Below are 13,058 nucleotides of genomic sequence, written 5' to 3'. Positions count from 1 at the left end.
TGCAAAATTTTGAGTGAAGAATTTTCCAGTGAATTTTATGCAGATACTTTCTCTGATTGTCTGACTGACATACATACTAGTGTCTCAGAAGTTCTGATAGTATTTCAGAATATAGTTCTGATTCAGATGATGTGACTATTAGACCAACAAAAAGACAGAAACCTTAGTGATTGATACTGATATGGAAAGTGAAAATGAAACTCACGGTGCTGGAGAATGCTCCTTTGCTTCTACAGAAGAGTGGATTGAAGACAACATTTCATGAAAATTAGAAGACTTTACAGGTGTGTCAGGTGTAAATACTGAATGTAATAACCCACAAAGTGTTAGTGAAATAACAGAATTAATTTTTGGCCAGCCAAAATAAAAATTGCCAGCCACAGGCATTAATTTCTGCAAAAATCCCATGGTCAATAATGAGTTAAAATCTTTTTTTCTTCTCTGTTATTCAGATTGGATAAATTCTATTGATCTTTCTTCAAGTTCACTTTTTTACCTCTGCCACCTCCATTCTGCTAAGATCATCTATAATTTTTTTCATTTCAGACACTAAGTTTGAGTTTTAGAATTTCCATTCATTAAAAAAAAGCATTTCTGTATCTGCTTACATTCTTTATCTTTTCCTTCATTACAGGTATATTATCTTTTACATTATTGAGGATAGTTATAATAGTTGTTTTAAAATCTTTGTGTGCAAATTTTAACATTCAAATCAGCTGGGGGTTGGTCTTAGCTGATTGCCTTTTTCCCTTGAGAAAGGGTCACATTTTCCTGATTCTTTGTACATTGCCGAGTTATGAATGGCTGTCATGGATATCAAATCGTGGAGACTGTATTCTGTCATTTTTCTCAGATGAATGGTTTCTTTAGTTTTAGTAGGCGGTTAACTTGGGTTGGACTTGAACTTCAAAATGTTTCTTGGGCAGAAGTTCCAATCTCAGGTCAGATCTTTTGTCTTTAGCTGATCTGCTATGACTCTACTCCATACCTATGTGGCTTAGGGGTCAGCCAGAGATGTGGGCAGACAGAATCTGGGCATCTCCTCTCTCAGTTGAGAGCAACCCAGAAGGGAAAGAACCAGTCCTCTGGTTTCCCAAGGCATAAAGGCTGTGGTTTTTCTACCAGTAACCTCACCACTTAGCTTGACCCCAGAGTAAAAGCAGCAAAAAGAGGGAACTCATGCCATCTAACTCCCTTCCTCTCAGTGCAGACTCCTCATCAGAATATGACTCTTTCTAGTCACTCTTCAATGACTTCATAGAATTGCTTTTTGTGTTATGATCAGGCTTTATAGCTGTTATCTGTGGGAAGACTGAACTGGTAGCGCCTTACTTATTAGCCAGTAGTGGAATTGGAAGTCTGAGTAAATGTATTTTAAAAACCTCAGAATCCCTGGACTTTGATGCTCAGTGGTATATAAAGAGGAACTACAGCTAGCTCCTCATCTGAACAGAACGTGACTCCCTCAGTCTGTATGCATGAACCAGAGACAGACAAAGGGCAGGGATTCCAATCAGCTCTCTTAGGTTAAGGTGAGAGGATGATTCTTTGTTGTCGTCACACTGGTGAAGGAAATGGTACAGAGTACCCTATACGTGAGAGCCAAATTTGGAAGGATTTTCTTGAAGATATGTTCCTTCTGGATGGACGAAGGGAAGCACAGCCTAGGCCAGCACCATTTGTCTCAATTCTTTTTGCAAATATCTAAACCTAGTTCTGAAATGTGGCTTTTCCTCACATATAGGGGCCCCGGCTGAGTCTGGAACTAAAGGAACATTTTACCATTAGTCACCTTCCTTCGGCAGTAAGTGGATGCGACGAAGCACGTGGAAACCGTCTGCTTCCTCGAGGAGGCCGTTTGCCCGGGCACCCTGCGTGCCCTGTGTGAGTGTGCCGCAGCAGGCGCTCTGGCCACTACGCAGCAGTGTCTGCAGCTGCTCGCTGGGGCGACCACATAGGTCACGGCGGCCACGGCACGGCTGCCGCTTGTGCAGCAAGTGCTGAGTCCTTGGCCCCGCACACCCCCCTGCACGAGGAGGCCCCGGGTAGTTGCATGGGGACTGTGGGAGCGAGGGAAGCAGCACGACTCTGCCGGGGCACCTGCTGTGGCTGTGAGAGCAGAGGGTCTACCTCTGATCAGCACACCTCTCCCTCCACTGTCAGCACCCATGCGGTGGCGTCAGGTTCACTCCCTGCATCCTCTTGTGAGGCCGGGGTTCTTTCTTGAAAGTGAGTTGAGTTTTAAGCTTTAAATAGGCAGCGAGCCCAGGAGGACCGTTCAGGGTAAGGTCTGATGAGGCTGTCGTTTCTCGGTGTCCACCGGAGGCTAGATGCTTTTACAAGCAGGAGCTGTACCTTTTTCCATCTCTGGAATAGGTGCGGCTCCTCCTATTTTATCAAAGCAACAAGGCAGGCTCGGAGGAGAGGGACACACGGTTACCAGGCGGGAATCAGTACATGGCGGGGCTGGGAGGGCCTCAGTCTGTCCCTTCCGAAGTGCATCGGCTCAAAATAAGAGCAGAGCTGCCTGTGTGAACCTGCCTGCCGGGGCAGGGGGGAATGGGCAGTCTGGAAGGCCGTCTGGGCAGGAGAGGGTCAGTTTGATGCTGGCCTGACAGATGGTGGCTTTAGAAAAGGGTCCTGTATAAAATACGTGCCCTCGTCACACATACACACATCTATCCCTAACACAACCTGCCTCTGGCGCCCAGGAGAAGTTAAAGACAAACACTGAAATTCTGAGTAAATAGAACTGCAGGTTATATGGCTGCTGAAAACCGCTGGGAGTCTCCAAAGTGAATGAAATTTTGATTTTAAATAGCATTTAAAAGGCAAGCAAGGCTCCTAATCACGAAACTTTTGTCTCTCTTGAGGCAAGTCCATCTTAGACCAGGGCTTCAAGCTGAAGAGGACCCACCACCTCAGAGCTGCGGCCTCCTTACCTCTGGAAGGGAAGACTGGGCACTGCGTGTCTGCTTGATGGCTTCCTCGTAGCGGGGAGGGTCTTTCGTCTTGGGGACCGGGCTCCCGAACAGAGAGTGCTGGACCGCAAACTGCTGGGGCGGAGGGGGCGAGCCGGGCTGCGGCAGACAGAGGAGGAGAGTCAGCCCGGCGGCAGGCTGGCCTCCCGGGGATCCTGGGCGGTGAGGCCGAGGCGCCGGTGGGCCGGGCCACCCTCACTGTGCTGACGGCTAAGCTGCCCCGGAACAAGTACTATCTCGGGACTTTCGGCTGTTTCCCTCCGTTAATGCTGACACTCGGCCGTCCAGGCCCAAAGCCTGGGGCTCTGGGATGAACCTGCACCCTGTATGTGCTGGCACAGCTGCCCCGTGGGCTGGGTTACCTTGTTGGGAGGGTTGGGGCCGTTCTGCAGGGACGGAAGTGGCGTGCTTCTGGGTTGAAGGATGCTGCTGTTTGTCTTGTTGATAAAGGGCTGCTGCACTGCTGGAGCAGGTGGTCTCTGATACGGAAGAACTGTATTGGATGCTGAGTTTGTGAAAACCTGTAACGAATAAATATTTGCCCATCAATTTGTTCTTCTGCTCTTCCTAATAAAGAAAACCACATTTTAGAACAGGGGTTCGGGACTTCCCCAGTGGTGCAGCGGTTAAGAATCCGCCTGCCAATACAGGGGACATGGGTTCAAGCCCTGGTCCGGGAAGATCCCACATGCCGTGGAGCCACTAAGCCTGTGCGCCACAACTACTGAGCCCAAGTGCAGCCAAAAAAAATAAAATAAAATAGAACAGGGGTTGGCAAATGTTTTCTGTGAGAGCCACAGAGCGTATATAGTTTAGGGCCGGGCGCTGTGCAGCACCTGCTGTAACTGCTTGCCCTGCCCTGCGGCCCGACGCAGCCCGGATGAGAGTGAGCTGAGAGTGAGCGTGGGCGGCTCAGGACAGCTCCACCTACAGACACGGGCGGGGCTGGGTGTGGCCCGCAGGCTGCGATTCCCCAGTGTCAGCGGTCCCTGTCGTGGACAGCAGTGGGGACAGTGTGCTGTGGGAAAGCTCAGTATGATTCTCCTCATCTGCTCTCAGGGCTCTTTAGCTCGTAGCTGCCAAGCCCACCTCTCTCTTCCAGCCTTGCTCCCAAGTGCCAAAGCCCCACTTGTAACATTTACAAACACACATCTGGGACATCTCAAAGTTAATATGTTCCAAATTAAACTTTCCCCTTTCTCCCACTGCCCCAGCCTCTGCACAAAAATAATTCTTGGTTTTGCCTTTATTTATTTTTGAAACTCAGCGCTCACACATCTCAGACACACCCCCTGGGTTGGGACCTGTGGTCTGCTGTCCTGATCCAGGTCCTCACTATCCATCACTGGAAAACTGCCACTGCTGTCTACCTGCACCTACCTGCCTGTCAACCCTCTGCCATGATGACAGTCTCAACACACACACACACACACACACACACACACACACACACACACACACAAACACACACACACACACACACACACACACACACCTGCAATCGAGTCCTTCCTACACTCACTGGCTCTTCTTTTCTTGGGGTAAAATCCTCATCTTTGGTTGGCATGTCAACCTTCTCACTATTCTCACTACCTGGCCCCTTTTCCATCTTAACTGAAAGTCCACACGTGCTGTGGCCACACTCAATTTTCCACTTTTCTGAAAATTTCTCCAAATCCTTGCAAGGCCTCATTTAAAATCTGCTCCCTTCTGATAAGCTGTTTTCTGCTTTGTCAGGTAGAGGTGAGAACTTCTTCCTGTGGAATTACGAAGTGTGTTGTTTAGCTCCCATCAAGAGCCAAAGGTTTTAGGGCCTGTTGCAAGTGTATGGCCATAATGTTGATTTTATAACTGTATTTCACAGAACTGGTTTGCTCATAAAAATTTTAATATACTTTATACTACTAGTATTCTGAAAGAGAAAAACTTAACCTATATATTTTTATTATAAATGTGTATAAATATTCCTTAAGCATGAAAGTGTGTGTGTGTGTGTGTGTGTGTGTGTGTGTGTGTATCCCTCCAAACAGTATAACTTCTCCGGGTGATAAGTTCTATAACTATATTCTTCTTATTTATCCACCTATATATTATTTTTCTCTCTCCTACCTCAAAGAAAACGGTCTTACCATTTAAATATTCACTAAGTTTCTTACTAAACTGTTATTTTGGGCCCGCCTCTAACTCCTGGCTCACTGCACTCCTCAGAGGAGATTCCAAGAGAGCGTGTGTGTTAATGTGACTGTCGCTGTCCCAAGAGGTCATTTCTGTCTGTTCCTCAAGTTGTCTTAGCCCAGAGAGTTCACACCAGCCTGGGGCATATCTGCAGGTACACCTAATTATCGAGATTCTTTTACACTGAAGATTAAAACTCTGGGATTAATCATTCTCAAGGTTTAAAATAGTAAGATCTACTTTTGAGGCCTTAAGATTTTTCTGGCGAGGAGATGGGCACATAGCTCCACCTACTGGATAAGAGGGAGTCTGGGTGACTTTTGGGGCTCTTCAGCAGAACTCTTAGTAGAAGTCCTGTAGAGGACACTGAGCCCTAGATCAGCACCATCATTTTAAAGACGGGGAAAATGACACTCAGGCGGTACATGAATCCTGCATGAGGCACAACACAGAGGACGCGCGGTGAGCCAGAGTGACAGCCAGACGCAGGCTGCCTGGCTTTTAATCCCTGAGAAGGCAAACTCTTAAACATATGTAAAGATCTCACTCAAGATAAACATTTCAACAAGTGTCTTTTTCACCTTCAAATACCTTTTCCCAGGGCACTTTTCTTCCCCCCACAAAATGATTACTTTGAAAAGAAAATTTAAAACCTAGAGAATTCTATATATGAGGATTGAAAAAATAGTTTTGAAACTTTTCTTGGAAAAGGGGCTTAACTGTTAAGATGAGCTATCTTTTAGTAATAAAGAACTCTTTCTGCAGCCAAATGGCATCTGACCCAAAGCTCACCCGGTGGGAGATGGATCACAGAAAAGAACAAACAGGAGCTTCCCACAGAGGAGGCTCCTATAAAGATGCTTGTTGAATGTTCAGCGGATGATAGTACAAAAATCAGCAACAGACTGTCACTTATTAGCATTCACCAACCTTTCTGACTTGCTGAGGTTGACTGAGCACATGTGGCGTGAAAGTGTCTTGTTTCTGAGGTGCAGTCTGGGCCAGGCCTGAGGACAAGGTGGCAGTTGCTATCTGAGGCTGAGTCTGGATGCCTGTCTGTGGTGGAGCCTAGGAGGAAAAAAAAAGAATCAAATGAATTGTCAAAATCAAGGTTAGAATGAAGAGTTTAGATGTGGAATAACTGGTCACTTGGGGATCACATCTAAAACAAAAAATAAGATAAAATGTTTATAGATACACACTTCAATTCACTGGCACATAAATTTGAACCTTCGTCTGAAACCAGAGAGTTAAACACCAGACCAGTTATTTCCATGCTCTTACTGTTTCGTAAGTGGCTAAGATTTTCATTTGAAAATTTGCGGAAAATAGAAGACTGAAGTCAAAAGAACCTATAGCGGCTCTACACATAATAAATAGGTCAGGTGTTATAATAATAATTTTAATAGCAGCAAGGAAATTTGTGAGGCCTGACTGTGCAAATTCCTGCTTTTAAGCTGCAGTATGTTTTCCCTATGGGAGAGCCAGCCATAAGCTGGGCGCTCACAGGCCCAGAATAAAACGTAATTCCTGTTCCTCGAACATCAACTCTATTGGAAGAGCTGGACAGGAAAACAAATGTTTAGGAAAGCTGTATCACAGAGCAGACTTTCAGTTTCAGACACTCTAAAGATGAAACAGGGGAGTTAGGACTTCAGAACATGCCAAGGGCCCTTGGGCCATGCCTCCTAACCCCGGGGGTATAAGACCGCTCCTGTCCGGGTGGTCAAGGTAGAGGAGCCGGACTCCAAATGGTTTCTGTGTACTGTGGCCCACATTTTGTTTAAAAAAACCTTCCATAATCGAGTTGCACAGAAACGGCTGCAGGCAATGTTGGCATAAAAGTAAACTTCATGTTCACCAGTGTTTCATCGTTTCTCAATACCAGCCTCACTCCTGAATCTGTGGTCGCATTCTCCTTAGTTTAGGCATCTTCACCTCAGCGGTGGCTTTTAAGATTTTAAGAACTACATTTAGGAGGCAGAACACAGGAGTGGGAGTGAGAGCAAGAGCTCTGCAGTCAGAGGCCTTGGCTTGAGTGCCAGCTCTGACCTTGGACAACTTACTAAACCTCTGAAGGCCTCAGTCTCCTTTCTAGAAGGGGGCTTTCTCACTTGGGTCTTCTGGGAGAAGGGAGGATTAAATGAAGCATGCCATCTAAAGTATCTGAGGCTGTGCCTCGAACACACAAAGCACTCAGGACAGTAGCTGTCATTATGAGAATGCCACTGGTATTTTAAAATGTCTACACAAAATAATACTGTGCTAAGGGTGAAAGGCAGCAGAAAGGGAAAAGCACCCCTTGTTTGTTTTTACTATATAAAAAGTGCTAGCTGTTTGCGTTTGTGAATAACCCCCCCCCCAAAATGTGCACACGTTTCCTGCAACTGTGAAGCCTGACTTGGCTGCACTCAGGAAGCAGCTCAGCTCTGAAATCTCCATCGGCAATTTCTGGTCCATGCAAGCTGTAAGGCAAAGGAGTTAGAAGACACACTTCACACCTGGAGTTTGAGGCTGCCTACTGGGAGCTGCACTGAGGTGACACCGGAGCCCGGGACGGACACGGGGAGCAGCAGCTGTGCGGTGCGCGTGGTCAGTAACGCCTGTGGCTGAGCCACCCCGGTGGGTGGCTGGCCCTGGGAACTCACGTAAAACTGTGGGACGAGGCTTGGCGGCTCGGCTGGGGCCACGGGGACCTCTTGCTTGATCACTATGGCCTTTTTGGCAACGAGGGTCTGGCCGGCCACTAGGCTGGGGCCGTCAGGGACCAGGGCCTCATCCTTGGTGGCGGGAGTGGTGCCAGCCCGAGCCTGGTCTGACTTGGGGACTGGAGGGGCCGGGGTGCTGGGCGGGGGCTCCAGTGGCCGCTGCTGCTGCTGCTGCCCTCGTTTCTCCACCTCCAGCTGCATCTTCAGAACTTCCACAAGTTTCTGCTCTTGTTCCAGTTTCCGCTTCAGCTCTTCGATCTGTTTCTCTTTCTCCTGGAGCTTGCGGTCCTTCTCGGCCGCGTCAAGCTCCAGGGTAGACAGTGTGCTGCTGGTGGGGCTGAGGCTGTCCTCGGTACTCGCGGCTCGCAGAGGTGACGAGCACAGGAACTGCGACGGGGACATCATGGTCATGATCTCGGTGAACGTGTCCGCCACGCTCGCGTCCTCAGCGCTGAGACTGGACTGTTCAGAGGGAGCAGGTGAGATGGGCAGCGGGGAGTTAACACTGTCCACGTGGGCTGTGTTGCTGGATCCAGCGGATGGCAGCTCTCCCTTGAAAGTGGAGCCTGAGCTGGTCACAGAGTTCTGCAGTGTTGTCACTGGCAGAGCCATGGTAACTTCTGGGTTACTGGGGACGATGGCAGATGTCGACAGGGCCACGATGCCACTGGTAGCAGCACCACCGCTGTTCATTTCCTGGTAGGGTTTCAGGCGTTCAATGAGGTCCAGTTTGGTGCCTGACACCGGAAGACCCCTTAACTTCAGTTCTGTCTTCAGCTCCGACACCTGAAGTACAAACAAATAAGATATTTTTCGTATTATGACCTTCTCACAAATCTTCAGTGCACTTTTGAGATGGAAAAGGTGCCTGCATCTGTCAGACATCTCCGTATTACTACATATATGAAAGTGGGACAGTTCCCTTTTCTTTTTTAACACACAAAAACACACAGAGCTGTAGACCTGAAGGACTTGAAAGGCCAGTGATAAATCAAGGGTTATTAGAGGGTAATTCCTTTACTATATCAAAGGATTTATTACCAGAAATGATGATGTTAACAGTTACACTTATTGAGTAACTACCATGTGCCAGACACTGCCAGAAGTGCTTTATTCCTTCAGTTAATCTTCACATGAGGTGTAGGTATTATTATTCCCGTTTTACAGATGGGGAGAGGGTGCATCACTAGTGCAAGCTACTGCAGATAACAGAAGGCTGAGCGTGGGTAGAACCCAGGAAGGATGGCCCTGGAGATCATGTTCTCAACTGTTACATCTTCCTGCTTCTCCCAAACTTGGCAACGAATAGGGAAGAAAAAGATCTGCTTCTGGAGTGAGGAGTGGTGTGATGCTTGCACATGGCATTTGCTCAATAAATGGAGATTTATTCCTGGTCATTTTAAAGGAAACTTAATGGACGTAGAAGGAAAGTACCTCTATAAAGGTTATCCTATTGGCGGTAAAGGTGAATATCTATTAGGAACTACCTACACCTGCTAGGCAAATCTGGCAAATCATTTACATTTTTGCGGTACTTATGGGTGAATAAACCCCACTTGCAATGATCACCTTTAAGTCATCCAAGCTAGAAGGCAGAGGCCCTGGCTTTCTCATAGGAGCAGATGTATTCTGTCTTGGTGTGTTAGATGTGGTGTTGTTCAAAGCTGGATTCCCACTGTTGTTATTCTTGTCATTGAGTGGCCTTCAAAAGAAAAAGAGAGTTAGAGTTTCTAATAAAATAATTTCTGGGGTTGACATTGCTCCTGCTAACAATCTGTTAACTTACGAAGAGAAAAATAACCTGGTCATGGATTGGCAGACTCGACATGGTAAAGACGTCAGTCAAATCAGACCCCAGTCAAAATCCTTGCAGGTGTTGTGTGTTGTTTGCTTGCTTGGTAGAAATTTAGAAGGTGATTCAAAGCTTTATATGGAAATGCAAAGGACCAAGAATGGCCATGACATCTTTGAAGTAAAAAAGCAAAGCTGGAAGCATCATACCACCAGATATCAAAATTTATGGTGATGCTGATGCAAGGACAGAACAATAGACAAATGGGAGAGATTAGAGAATCCAGAAACAGACCCCCAAGTCATCACAAAGGTGACACTGCAGTGTGGTGGAGAAAGGGTGGTTCTTCCCATAAATGGTACTAGGCTAAATTGGATATTCACACGGAGCAGGACAGGGCTTCTGGTCAACCCCTACCCTCACACCATCCCACAACCTAAATGTGAATTGGAAAACAAACTTTGAGAAGAAAACTTAGGATAATATCTTCATAGCCTTTGATAAGCAAAGATTTTGAGACAGGACACAAAAAGTACTCACTAAAAAGGATATATTTCAGAGGGTGAAAAGTCAAGCCCCAGGAGACGATTTTGTAATACGTATTTCTGACAAAAGCCTCATCTAGAATACACACAGGAGTCTTGCAAATTAGTAAGAAAAAGAAAAGCCCAACGGGAAACTGGGAAAATCGTGAACAAGCATATCACAAGAAAGTATATCCAAATGGTCGATAAATATGTGGACAACTTCTTAACCTCATTAGGTATGAATTACAGAATAGACAACAATAAAAATTAACTGCTGCTGTCTGCATCAGGAAAGATGCATCTCACAAACAAAATGCTGAACAGAACTAATCTATGGGATAGAAGTCAGGAGAGTCACTGAGGGGGGTGCAAGGTAATGGCAATGGAACTGACAGTGCTCCAGTTCTTGATTTAGGTGGTTACACGAGTGTGCTTACTTTGGAATCAATTTTCACTTATGATTTACAGACTTCTCTACCATATACTACATTTTTAAAAAGCTTATTTAAAAAATATTGGTGAATCTGTTGCACTAATTTCCCTAAACTCCTTTCCATGTCAAAGCCAGGTCCTCCCAACTCCTTCCGACTGTAATACTCCTGGCAACAGTGGCACTTCCTTTTCTGGCTGGTTAATATTCGTTAAAGAAAGGTGCACGTGGTGGTTGATACTGTACAGCCAATTCCAGTGCAGCCTCAGGCTTTACTGTCAATATAAGCTTTGCTACTGAAGCCAGAGACCTTGAATTCCACGTTCTGAAATAGGGATCTAGGTCATGGTGCCTATGGGGCGAGGTCCATGGCTGGATGAGCTTTCTCAAATGGGTTTTAGGAAGCCTGTGTTTGAAGCCAGTTCTGGCCTTGTCAACAGCTAATTCTTGACATGCATTTGAGTCTTTTAAAATCTTCCTGCATTTTGCTGAAATTAAATACTTGAAGTATTCGAAATGAAGTTTCTTAAAGTTTGGAGGAAATGACAAATATTTGAAAATGTATCACTATTCTTTCTAAAAACTCAACTTTTAAATCTTATTTTAGAATTACGAAAACATTTTATTTTAATCATTGTTTCCCAGCCGTATATTCATTATTGTCCCCCCAAGAAGCCTTTTTAGACATTTTCCCCTAATCACTCTCCCTATGAAATTTTAATACCGTAGATGTACTGCATTTTTGTCCACATACTATGTATGTAGGTCTATGCTTTATTAAATAAAAAGTGTAAAATTCCCCCCAAGGAACTTTTGCTCCTTTGCAAATGATAGGCTCTCCTTGAGAATGCACAATTTAAATTAATTATTCTATTCATGCTGTCTTTTTGGCTGAGATTCTACAATGCTCTACTTGTTACTATGATTAACAGTACAGTGTTGAATTCAACTTTTAAAATAACTGAAATTAGTTGGTCTATTTTTTTCCCAAATCAACCAAAGGGAAAAAAGGGGGATGGATGCCTGATGAATGTGATCACTGTGTAGCTGAAGATCCTGAGGTCCAGAGACCCTCCAGGACCCTTCCTTTCCGTCAGCGTGTGGCCACCCTGGGACTAAAGCCCCATGTCTTTAGGCTCTTGCTTCTTCCAAGATACCAAAGGGCTGTGTTATCAGTAAAATTCCACCACTGCGGGCACTAGAGAACTGCCACATTCAGTTTCTTGTATGGAATTTTGGTAAAAAGAAACAATGTGTTAGAAAATAACATCTCCATTTTTAGGACCTGGAAATTAAAACTGGTGTTCCATCTTTGGCTGGTGCAATAAGCGCAAAAATGAGGGCTTCTTCTTCCTCCTAGTTCTTGGATCTTTTTGGATGATGCCTTCCTGGGGCAGGAGGCTTGGTTACTTCAGTGGCAGGAATGTCTGAGGAGGAAAGGGGCTCTGAAGCCTTCACGGAAAGACAAAGAACTTCAGAGTTCAGGTACCTCACACCTCAGATGTTGCCTTCCCATGTACAAAGTTGGCCCCATACAGACAATTTCTTGCATTACAGAAAAGACTATTTCATGGACAGACACCACCTGTTCTGGGATTTTCAGTTAAGTTTCCTCATCTGGGAGTGGGGTCGGTAATCCTGTCAACTCCTCTGAGAGCCACTGTGAGGAGGAGGATGCTGAGCACATGGTCAGGCACCGAGAACGGCACCTACGTATGAGCCATCGTTGCCGTTATCCTCGCTGGTGCCCAGTGGCAGTGACGGTGGGGGCCGCCTCCCTGGGTCCTGGACGAAGCTGTAAAGCAGCGGTGGTTTGTCTTTGATACTCGTCCAGTTCTCTGGCCTTCCCTGGGTCCCTTCCAATGTCAACAGCTCTCTCAGGCCTGCTTGCTCTTAAAATAATAACATGCTACAAAAATTCTTTCTTCCTTCATCTCTGTGCCCTGATGTTTTCGATTTAAGTACTTCACAGGAAGGTCTGAATGACTAATAGGTCTAATCTTCCTCAAGATATTTGTATCTTACAAGAAAAAAGTGAATTGATAATTATTAGCATATGAGGAGCTATTTCTTAAAGAGAAGCTTTTTAGTAAGTCTTAATCCTTTTCTACTCCTAGAAAATAGGGGCTCTCCATGGAGGAGTGCTCAGCCTACATGTGGAAAACAGAAGTAAAGCTTCTATAGATCATGTAATCATAAACTGAGTGCATGGATCACAGAGTATCATTTTTCCCTGTCATGAGATTTTGGATCTTTTTCTAGAGTTTCTTTTCTCGAGTTGACTGTAAATATTCCTTTTTCCTGAAAAGTGAGTGAAATGAAGGACAGAGTCCTTGCATTTTTATCTGTTTCCCAGAAAAGTGTACTGAGGACTTGTTATCTAGAGATTTCCTCTAGTACATAATTAAAATTAGCTGTGCATGTCCTGCTATGAGTTCAGTCTCA

At 45.5% G+C, this 13,058-nt stretch overlaps 1 protein-coding gene and 1 long non-coding RNA gene across 16 annotated transcripts in view; one reads left to right on the top strand and one right to left on the bottom strand.

The window, feature by feature from the left end:
* The window catches only part of LOC131741413 (uncharacterized), a 46,840-nt gene extending 43,312 nt beyond the window's left edge, over window positions 1-3,528 (top strand). Inside the window, exons 4-5 of the long non-coding RNA XR_010836569.1 lie at window positions 1,745-1,804; window positions 2,874-3,528. This is a non-coding gene — a long non-coding RNA (uncharacterized lncRNA). The remainder of the gene's footprint in view (window positions 1-1,744; window positions 1,805-2,873) is intronic.
* The window catches only part of MRTFB (myocardin related transcription factor B), a 280,358-nt gene that overhangs the window by 7,893 nt on the left and 259,407 nt on the right, over window positions 1-13,058 (bottom strand). For 12 of the 15 annotated variants that reach the window (XM_067013395.1, XM_067013399.1, XM_067013396.1 and 9 more), the window contains 5 exons: window positions 9,434-9,566; window positions 7,658-8,650; window positions 6,087-6,224; window positions 3,344-3,502; window positions 2,943-3,080 (listed from right to left, as the gene is read on the bottom strand). In XM_067013395.1, the coding sequence (XP_066869496.1) occupies window positions 2,943-3,080; window positions 3,344-3,502; window positions 6,087-6,224; window positions 7,658-8,650; window positions 9,434-9,566 (1,561 nt within the window). The remainder of the gene's footprint in view (window positions 1-2,942; window positions 3,081-3,343; window positions 3,503-6,086; window positions 6,225-7,657; window positions 8,651-9,433; window positions 9,567-13,058) is intronic. The other 3 variants (XM_067013402.1, XM_067013400.1, XM_067013401.1) reach the window with 1 other exon arrangement.

The sequence above is a fragment of the Kogia breviceps genome, chromosome 14 (assembly GCF_026419965.1).
Source record: "Kogia breviceps isolate mKogBre1 chromosome 14, mKogBre1 haplotype 1, whole genome shotgun sequence".
In the NCBI taxonomy this organism is placed as follows: domain Eukaryota; kingdom Metazoa; phylum Chordata; class Mammalia; order Artiodactyla; family Physeteridae; genus Kogia; species Kogia breviceps.
This window is presented reverse-complemented; position numbering and strand designations above follow the sequence as displayed.